Source organism: Melopsittacus undulatus, chromosome 5 (genome assembly GCF_012275295.1).
Source record: "Melopsittacus undulatus isolate bMelUnd1 chromosome 5, bMelUnd1.mat.Z, whole genome shotgun sequence".
Classification (NCBI taxonomy): Eukaryota; Metazoa; Chordata; class Aves; order Psittaciformes; family Psittaculidae; genus Melopsittacus; species Melopsittacus undulatus.
Window position 1 is genome coordinate 21,442,861 of NC_047531.1, and position 10,547 is coordinate 21,453,407.

At 39.3% G+C, this 10,547-nt stretch overlaps 1 protein-coding gene across 2 annotated transcripts in view; it reads left to right on the top strand.

Moving 5' to 3' along the window:
• The window catches only part of PLXNB2 (plexin B2), a 252,062-nt gene extending 242,057 nt beyond the window's left edge, over positions 1 to 10,005 (top strand). For both annotated transcript variants that reach the window (XM_005146097.3, XM_031046334.2), the window contains exons 34-39: positions 918 to 1,078; positions 1,644 to 1,791; positions 2,290 to 2,354; positions 3,070 to 3,145; positions 5,072 to 5,146; positions 8,111 to 10,005. In XM_005146097.3, coding sequence (XP_005146154.2) covers positions 918 to 1,078; positions 1,644 to 1,791; positions 2,290 to 2,354; positions 3,070 to 3,145; positions 5,072 to 5,146; positions 8,111 to 8,215 — 630 coding nt within the window. In that variant the 3' untranslated portion in view covers positions 8,216 to 10,005. The remainder of the gene's footprint in view (positions 1 to 917; positions 1,079 to 1,643; positions 1,792 to 2,289; positions 2,355 to 3,069; positions 3,146 to 5,071; positions 5,147 to 8,110) is intronic.
• Positions 10,006 to 10,547: the final 542 nt, after the last annotated feature.

Here is a 10,547-nt window from a genome sequence, read left to right on the forward strand (position 1 = left end):
ACCTCTATAGATTTTGACGTACAGCTGAAGAAAGTGATGCAACTGTTAGTCATGCTTTTGCCCACAATTTTGGTTGTTGTGTGCACACAATCTGGTGTTCAGGGCTTCAAGTGATTAATATGCTGTGAAGAACACTCCTGGGAAAGAGAAAGAGTTTAATTCCTGATCAAAGTTGAGAACAGTGATCATTAAATAAGGGTTTTTCTTGCAATACAAAGATGAATCTTCTTTTCTGTGCCACTGATTAGATAATATTTTGTAGGGTTTTCTTTTGAACCAAATGTTTTAGAAACTGCTACAGTCCTATGTTTCATTGTGCTTGTGTGTGACCAATGCTACTGGATAACCTAGGAAACTAAAAAAGTTTTCTACTAGTCTTTTCAGAGTTTTTTAGTGCTTATGTTGCAGAATAGGTCACAAGCAAAATAATTGTGCAAAGCATTCCTCCTTGAAAAAAGAACTTAGAATAATGTGTTTAATGATCCTAAAGCCAGGCTCCTCATGAAAATCAGGGTGGTCTAGCTCCACGTAAGGCATTTGTCCAAGGTTGAAAGTAGATCTGAAAGAAGGTTAGCGCATAGATGACACAGACTCAGGACAAACAGCCAGCAAGTGTAAATGTATTATACGCTTAGCAACCGGCTTCTGCTTCTTCTGTCAAGCACAAAGCACACCTTTGCAAATTGTGGAATAGTTGGTGAAGTTGCAGCCTTTCAGGCTAGAACATAAAATGGCTCTCTAGATGGTCACTACACTAAGAAGTTGCTTGGGTTCTCTCACCCAGTACCCTTAGCTCTCAGGATGGAGGCCATCAGTGACTGCAAGTGGATGTTAGTGTCAATAGAAATAAGAGTGGAGGATGGCACCGAGTGCAGTTGTAGCACAAATCTAATAGATTTTTGTAAATTTGCTTTTAGGGGACACTTCAGCAGTTTGTAGATAACTTCTTTCATAGCGTGCTCAACTCAAATCATGTGGTGCCACCAGCTGTGAAATACTTCTTTGACTTTCTTGATGAGCAAGCAGAAAGACATGACATCAAGGATGAAGATACCATTCACATCTGGAAAACAAACAGGTACAGTGTGAACAGAGTAATACCTGTACTGAAGAGAAATGAGAGTGTAATTCCCAGCTATATACTGGCACTCTTACCACAAAACAAGTAAATTTCATTTATAATTCTTAGAATAATTTTAATTGAGATAATATGTTTATATGATCCTGAGGATTCCCTGTAAGCCTAGAAGATGCAAAAAGAAATCTATGAGGTTGTCAGTGCAGATTGAACACTTCTTTTTATGTGTTTCCTCAGAGAAGAGGAAAGCAAGAGGCAAATGGGACTAGATTTATCTGCCAAAGCACAGAATCTGATAAAATCATGATCAGGTAGTTTCTCTAACCATGCAGACATCTTCTCTTGCTATTTGGGGGAATTTGAGATTCTTGAGAGATGTAATGACTTGGTTTGCAGATGTGGAAGCCAGACAACAGATAGCTTGTATAAATGTTGAAATACAGCATTAAGCTTCACTGTTGTGAGGAGATAAAAGAGCAAAACCCATACTTAATTTCATGTGATTTGCTTTTTGTAAAGCATTTGTTGTATAAAAAGGATTATTTATCTTTTCCTTGCTTTTCAGCCTGCCTCTTAGATTCTGGGTAAACATACTGAAAAATCCCCATTTCATCTTTGATGTTCACGTTCACGAAGTAGTTGATGCTTCCTTGTCAGTCATTGCACAGACTTTCATGGATGCTTGCACAAGAACAGAGCACAAATTAAGCAGAGTAAGTGATTTGCATTCTACATCCTGACTACATTCATGCCTGACAAGAGAAAGGGCATCCTCATAGACAATACCCATTCTCTGAGGAGATACAACCTTGATCATTTCTTTTTAGTTTTATAATGAAGTTAGCATTTCACCACTTAGCAGACTGGTGAACGTGTCAGTGTTACTGAGTAGTCTGCCAACTGGTATTTATAAAAAGGAGAAAATAGCAACTGCTTTTATAAAAAGCAAGTTTATAAGCTGATTATTTCATGTCCATCTATAATTTAGCATCATCTTGCCTTGAATATTTGTAAAATTCAATAGTAATGTTGTGTGCAAACTTCGTCCTTTCAGAACACATGGTCCCACCAATGTTAATAACCATCCAAGTGTTACTATCTGTAAAGCTGAAGTGCATGTGAATATAAAGGCTTGATCTTAAGTTCTTGGCTTTCTTTTGCTTCCTATAGATGTTTTTAAATCAATCAAGTTTCTGTTATAATTTTTTCAGGATTCTCCAAGTAATAAATTACTTTACGCAAAAGAAATCTCAAACTATAAGAAGATGGTGGAAGAGTGAGTATATACTCTTTTCATGCTTATCTGAAGTTTATAGGGCTTTAGGCCTGTGTAAGAGCAAAAGAAACCACTGAGGTAGTCAAAGTCAACTGTCTAGTGTTTAGAGTCTTACACCCAAGTGTCAATGCTTTCCACTGGTGGTGGCGTTGGTGGGGATGAAATGGAGTGCCGTTATGACGCAGTGTGTGTCTGCGTCTCTGCAGACAGGTAGATTTTTTCAGGTGGAAACATGATATTGTTTTGTGCAGTGGTGGTTGTTATCCATACGATCTGTCTGACCAAAGCTGCACTTCTGTAACTCAGTAGAGATCAAATCCTGAGCACTTTTTCACATACGCATTTGTTCTGTTCCATCTCTGACTTTATTCATTTTCTAATTGGGAATTCTGTGAATTCCACGAAAGATCTGCCATAGCAGAAAACTCTTGCTAGCTGATAACTTCCAAACTCTGAAGACCTAAACTAATCTATGGCTGCAATTATAAACGGATTTCTTTCCTGTGGTATGGCCCTGTACAATCAGGTACAGTTTGTCTTTGCTGTGAAGGTAGTGATGACTGTGGAAGGCAGGTTTGCTACAGGAATTACTGGTCTGTTGTGACAAAGCACCTCCTGCATTAGTAGGAAGCGTGTTTAACTGTAAAATTGAAAGAGAATTAGCAGAAATCACAATGTATTTCACCTATTGAAAGTCTGTTTTCATCTGTTGCAGTTATTACAAAGGTATTCGTCAGATGGTGCCAGTGAGTGACCAAGACATGAATACCCATCTAGCAGAGATTTCTAGGGTAAGAGTCAATTCCATTTTCTTGTCCTGAAATTGGAGCCAAGTGTAGCGCTATTTTTCTTTGTCTTCTCTTCCTAACTCAACAAGTGGGTTTCTTGTATGTGCAAACACCACATGAGTTATTTCATGCTCTGAAATTGTCCTGTGAAGTGTAGTCATGCCTTTCAGCCCTTTGGAATGCTGACTGCTGACTGGAACCAAGAGTAGTTACTGTCACTAATCCATCTGGGTATTGTTTTGTGATTTTTTCACATCCATTGCGGAAAACTTACAACACTTTTGAATTGTATTTTCTCCCCACCAGCATATAGAGGACTTTTAGCACTGATCATACTGATAACAAGTAGTGACCGAGTTCACAGTGCTACCACAGCAGAAAATAGGTTCCAGAAATGGAAGAGGAGGCACATATGTTAAGTACAGCCTATTTTAGAGCTGTCTACACAAGGGCAATACTTCTGCTTCATGCTGCATGTGAGAAGCTCACCATGTTCTCACTCAGTGACACTCTTTTTGGGGGGTTATTGGGGGTTACCTCTCATGAAGAAGAGCAGAGGGGGGTGGTTGCTAACTGGGGACTCTGTTTAGAGACTGGTGGAGCAAAGAGACTACAAACCCTGCTTCGTTCTTGAAAGAGCCTGTCTGCAACAGTTCAGCTTAGTTAGGGCAGGCTCATGCCTTTGAAGCATTCAGTTTAACTTGCAGAACCAGGACAGGGCTGCACCAGTCTGGAAAGTTGTTTAGTCTGAGTGAAGAAACAGAGTATTACTGGCTGGGTTGCTTATTTGCTTAATTTAGTTGAAGAGTTCTAGCATAAGGAGGATGTTTGGGGAATTTTTTGTGGTTTGTTTTTTCCAGTGCACTTACAACCCAACAATTTTGCAGATCAACATCCTCATGAGAGCATTTCTATTTTCAGTCATTCACTACAAAACTCATCTGCAGTGGCATTTAATTTTCCAGTTCACTTTATTTATTACACAAATTGAGAAGTATGTCAAATTAAAATGTTTGGTGATTAAAAGTAAATTCAATAGAATGTTTTAACATCAGCAGAATATGCTGATCCTTTCTACTTATGTTATAAATTATGATAAAATGAATATGGAAGGAGTGATCAAACATTGCAAATCTTGGCCAGTTCTAGAAGCAACTTGTACAGAGCAAGGGAAGATGGATGTTTCTCTGCTGCCTTATGCCTTGGGTAATCATTTGTGCCAGTAGCAATATTTTGCAATTCTTCATTTTCTTAGCTAACTTAAAAGACTAAAGGCATAGCTAAAGACTGAAGTCCTATACTTGTGAATGAAAAACATCTGTTAGGTAGAACACATTCACTAATTAAGTTAAATATCAGGGGGAGAGAGAGGAAGAGGTAATGGAAGGGTTATTTCCTGATTCATTTATAGTCCTTTTTCTATCTTTCTCTACCCCCCTCCCTTCCCATCTTCATGATTCAGATGGCTTTTTACAAACATACATGTGCTTGAGATCTTGATGAATTACACCTTTGCTGTAGTGAGGCTTGAATAGTTTCAAAGAGGTAAAAAGAGCTGGAGAAAGGATTTCAAACAGCCATGACAGTGACAGAAACAATGCTTAACATCTCAACAGTATGTAGACTGTACTGAGTAAATGCTTTAGTTACACATACCCATGTCGTAGTCTATGTTTTACCATTCTGAGCTCAAAATATTTTCCACCTCCAGTGGAAAAAGACCAGTGGGAAAGTCTTGATCTAAAAATCACCGAACAAAAGTTTTCTCACCCCTTTTTTCTGCCCCAGTTGTCATTGAACAAAAGTTACAGGATGCAGAGCTTGCATTTGGAAATCTTGTAAAGTGATTCCAGCAGTTGTGGATGTGCGTAACTTTCAGCTGTCTGTGATCACATTTTGACACGTTTGCTTCCTGCTTGTGTTTGACAGGCACATACCGATTCCTTAAATACGCTTGTGGCTCTACACCAACTCTACCAGTATACTAACAAATACTACGATGAGGTAAGTTGTGGCTCTTGTTTTCACTTTTTAATATCAATGGTAAAAAGTTACAACATCCGTCTAAAACAACTTCTGAAATTCCCTGGATAATTGGGCAGAAGCAACGCTGAGCAGAAGGCTCTAACTTTGCAGTTATACACCTTGCTTCACAATTACACTGGTCAAGGGTGTGCTTTTATAAACAAAAAATCTCATTATGGGCTATTTGGTTTTGGTAGTGAGAGTTTAATGAGATCTGAAAGAGAAATAGATTTAAATATCATTTCTCCTCAGATCTACATTTCTAATTCCTAAGAATTAGGACATAAGAATGTCACTGAGCAAAAAGCAGTCGTAAGAACTGTATCAGGTTTCAAGCCAGTGGGTTTTTTTTATTAGGAACAGTCCATTAAACTTGTTTTGCTTGTAGCAATAGGGCCATGCCTTTCTTATTAGTTGAGATGCACTTGAAACTCCCGTGCGTGCTCCTGTCCCCATTTTGCTGTGCCAAATGAAGTCCCTGCCCCAGGTAAACCAAAGCAGAGTAACTGTTGAATATAGCCTGATTCAAAAGGATTCAGTCCAAAGTGTTTCTCTGTTTTTTCACACCCTGTAGAAAGGGGGACAAAGAAATTCCCAGTGTAGCTGGGCTGTGGCTATGGCTCTCCAAACTTAATCTGAAAACAAAAAGAGAGAAGGAAACTTTTATTTAAAGGTTTCCATGGAAATGAATGCCTCCAAAAACCTCTCAGAATTAAATAAAAGCACGAGCCAATGCTGAATGAAAAAGGAGTACAGCACATGTGAGCTCTCTTTGGTTTGTCTTGCAGCTCAGCACAGTTCATGTTTTCCCTTATGTTTAGCACTGAAGTCAGTGAGTCTCATCCTCAGCTTCACTGCAGCTGCTTTGTACCGGAGCAGCCAGCCTGTTGCAGCATTTAAGCAGATGTAAGCAGGGAAAATCAAATTAGTCTGAGAAGTCTTGCAACAATGGTTGGTAGGGGAAGCAGCCAGAGGAATGCAGGCCAACCTGGTGGCATTGGTTTCCTCATCCCCCGCACCAACCAAGCTGGCTTTCAACACCTTCCTAAATGGATCTGTGGCCTGACCTCTTACGGAGACCCACAGGGACTCCAGATGACGACTGAACCAGAAAGCCCTGACTCTTCCACACCCCTGTGTCCCTGCTTCCCCTCGTGTCTTCATATTTGGTGGCAGGGTCAGGTGGAGTCACCAGTCTGTGGAACTTCAACAGTGGCAGACAGCAAGTCCCAGTGTGTGGCTACAGCTCTTGCTTCCGCATACATCACTGTGTAACAACAAGGTGCATCTGATGCAAAGGCTGCTAATTCAGAGTTATGGAGATAATCTGTCAAGAACCATTCAGTAAAATTAATGGAGCTTATTTATTTTCCATCAAAATGTTTTAATTTGCATAAATTGGAACATTTTGCAGCTGCCCTTGTCTTTATTACTGACGCAGTGGTTCCCAGCATGCGCTGTACCTTCTGTATCTCTGCAGGGCTTGACAGTGACTAAGTGGGTACATTCTAATTGTCCACATTTATATGAAGGATATATTCACCAGCAGAGATAATCATGAATTATTTATTCTAGCTTTGAGGAGTTATAGCTAGATGTAATTGTTTAAATTAAGGAAACAATATCAAATTAAATTAGACCTAATTTAAATACAGTAATAAGTATTTATTAACTCTGTCTTGTAAAAATGTTTTCACACTTTAAAACCAGATCCATTAAAATAATTATTTCCAAACAAATCTGCTTCACTCTTTGAAACTCAAATGCTATACCAGCCTTCAAAATGAAATTATTGCCTAGATTGATAGTGACTGCATTAATCTCCATTGTCTATGATGTGCAAGAAGTAGTAAGAACCACAGGTAGTGACAGGCAAACTCTATGTCTGCAGTTCTTGTACTTGCTAGTTGATATAGTATTTAAACAGAAGCTAAAGGTTCCTGCTTGATTAGAGTGTCTGACTTCTATTCATAAAGCCAGTCTTAGAAAAGGAACAGTTTTGTCATGTAACACATTCTTCTAGTAGAGAAATCTAATAGTTGGTGGAAGAGTTTTCCTAAAGGATGATGGAAATTAAAACCTTTCAAAACCTTTGAAATTTGATATTGAGAAGCCCTAAAAAACTCTATTTGAAGAAAAGCCTTCTCATAACAGTTGACCTTTTCTAGCTCTTGTTTTCAAATCCCTGGTGTCTTCAAGTCATACCTTCCTATATATGTTTTGTAGAGCAGGGGCAGCATGAGGGATGCTGAGGAGCTCCTCTGATGAGCTCTTTTCTTCCCGAGTTACGTGGTGCTGCGCCAGAGCCTTGGCATTTCTCAGTGAGAGCCAAAGGGCAGCTCTCTGATGCCGTGGCCAGGCTGTTTTCCTCGTATTGCCTACAGACACAAGAGATTTTGCATTGCCCTACCTCATGCCTGTGCATGGACCACCCAGGAGCATCTCATAACCAAAGCTCATGGGGATGGGGCTTAATTACTGCTGATAAATGACCCTTAAGCCTTGTAGGGTGCGCTGTAAGCAAATGCACTGTTTCTTAAATAGCTATAAAGATATTTATAAAGAATAAAAGATTATAAAAATATAAGAGGTATATATAAAGGATTATAAAGATATAAAAGATAAAGATTGTTTATAAAGATAAATAGCTATAATATTCCATCTTGGAATGTAATATTTCACAAGATAAAGTCCTACATATTAATTTGCTTGGATCCCAGCATACGGGGAAACATTACAACAACTTAGATAAAGTAATGGAGACAATCATTTTTATTGCCTTTGTGTAAAAATAGAACACGGGACCTCCTAGATGGACTTTATCTTTGGTATAGAGTCAATGCAAAAGACTCTACAACCCACGTAGCATCAAACGCTGGGTCCAGAAACTGTCATATATTTTAAGCTAAATGATTCTAAACATTCTGTGTTTATTTCTTCCAGATTATAAATGCACTTGAAGAGGATCCAGCTGCACAAAAAATGCAGCTTGCCTTCCGTTTACAGCAAATAGCAGCTGCGTTAGAGAATAAAGTGACTGACCTTTGACTCAAAAGCCGCAATAAAGAAATCTGATCTGAAGATGTTCAAATTCATTCTTCCTGTTAAGGAAATAGTGTTCTATTTTTTAATGTATAATTACAACTTTAAATGAAAGATTTCATGTTTTTTTGATAGCAGAGGTGTAATGTAAAAAATTTTTACTATAAATTATGCTTCTAATTAAAAGCTGTGTCGTGTGTAAATGAATCTTCTGTGGGACAGAGAGTCCTTTGGTTGGGGCGGGGTGGGGGGAGGAAGAAGGAAACCCTATAGTTCTTTTAATTTAGTAGAATCTGAGACATCAGCATTTAGGATTCATTATGCAAGTAAATTCAATACTATAGCATCCTTTCTAGGTTAAGCAATATTTGTACTAGGAAAACAATAACATTCTCAGAGACCCATGCAATATCCCCTTTTATTTTGATAACTGGAAATTGACTTCCATGTAGCTCTAAAACTTAGTCTGTGCTCATAATGAACATCCTGAACGTGTCAGATTTCTCTGCAAGATCTGAAAATGGGATTTGCTGTCACACACAGTTCTTTAAATTAATTATTTATGTCCATGGTGATGCACAATATTGCACCCACCACGGCTGGCTGTGACGGAACTAAGAGTAATGTCAGTGTAGGAGGGTTTTACTGATAAAGCTTCGTGCAGTTCAGAAATCACTGCAAAGAAGGAATTAGTCCTTAAAACTTTACAACTCTTTGTTATTATTGTGAGTTTTATGATATATGCTAATGTGCCTTACTTGTACTAATTCTGTGAATCTGATGAATGGTTTTGTAAAAAGAAGCAGATCAGAAAAGAAATATTTATGTGCTATTGAATGACTTTTGTGTGAAAAACATGACCAGCAGAATGCTTGTAATTAGCTGCTTGCCGAGAGTGTGCTGTTTAACATGATTCGATTATGTATAATATCTTATTTTAGAATGGTTCTGACGATTTTTTTATTTGAATCTTGGAACTGTCCTAGAAATACCATCACTTGTTCTTATTGTATTTGTGATGTAAAATACTAGTATGATATTGGAAAAATCATATACCCGTCTATTGGAAACCACTCAGTCAGTTTTGAGCCTTGGAATGCTGCATTTGATTGAACACACACCATGATCCATAGCAAAGCAAACTGAAATAACTTGTCAGGAAGTGTGTGTTTACAACAGAGGTAAGCTCCGTACAAATCAAAAGGTTAGGTACGTCTTCTTAAATTGCTGTATTGCACATCAGAGAACTTTATTCCTCTTTGTCTCGCAAGTCTTTGGCAGTAACGTAGCATTTTAATGAAGCGCTGCCATCTGTACTCCTTCGTTCACTGTCCTGCCAAGCGCCCGGACTCTGCTGATTCTCAGCAAGCTGACGCAGTGTCTGCTGCCCGCTCTCCCTGCCTGGTAGGTTGTCACACAGTGGCTTTTACTGTTTGTTGATATATCTCCCCCATCCTTTTTGACAATTTCCTAGTATTTGTCAGTGGGCCTTTCCTTCAGTTTCCAGCAGTCAAAAGCCTCACCAGAGCTGGTTTCCTGCCCAGTTGGCTGGGAGGGGTTTCTTGATTTGTTTTGTACTCAGCTCCTTGTATTTGTGTATAATCATTCCTGAACCTGCCTGGGCTGTAAGTTATTTTACACTGTTTAGGACTGAGGTACATGACTTCTGCATAAAGGTGCTTCGCCAGCTACTCCTTCATCAGCAAAGGCATCCTAATTTCATGGCTAATCTGTTTCTCTGTCATTATTTGTAAATCCTGTTAATTGTAAATCAAATACAATGTTGTTTATTTCCACCAAGTGTCATGGATCTTTACTGAAACTGGGGGGTGGGTGCTGAAAGAGATTTGTAATGCTTCCTCCAGGGGTGATAGAGCAGCAGCCTCTGTCAGTCTGCGGTTAGTAATGGAGGAGCACAGCGCATCCTGCAGATGGTACGCCTGACATCATGCCCTTTCTATGGGCATTTGCTCTGAAAAATGAGAGTATTCTTGAGAAGTGTGTGTAGTGCAACATCCTGTAGTGAGGGCTTCTTGCCTGATAAATCTATCTTGGGACCTGAAAGCCCATTAATACACAGGCTCAGCAGCACCTCTCCAGAGAGATCAGAAAGCCCTGCTTGAGCAAGTAAGGCTTTCAGTGGGAACATTACATTTTCCACCACCATCAGTGACTCGATGCAGAGCAGCTGTGGGTGATAATGAGCTGCCGTGAGCTGTGGCATACCGCAGCAGAGCCTTTCTTACCTGTTAGACAAGCATGTGTGTCTCCTGGCATGTGCAAGCTTGTGATGGTCACTCTGGGGTGCTCTTTTTCTACATCCTGGGAAATCGGCAGC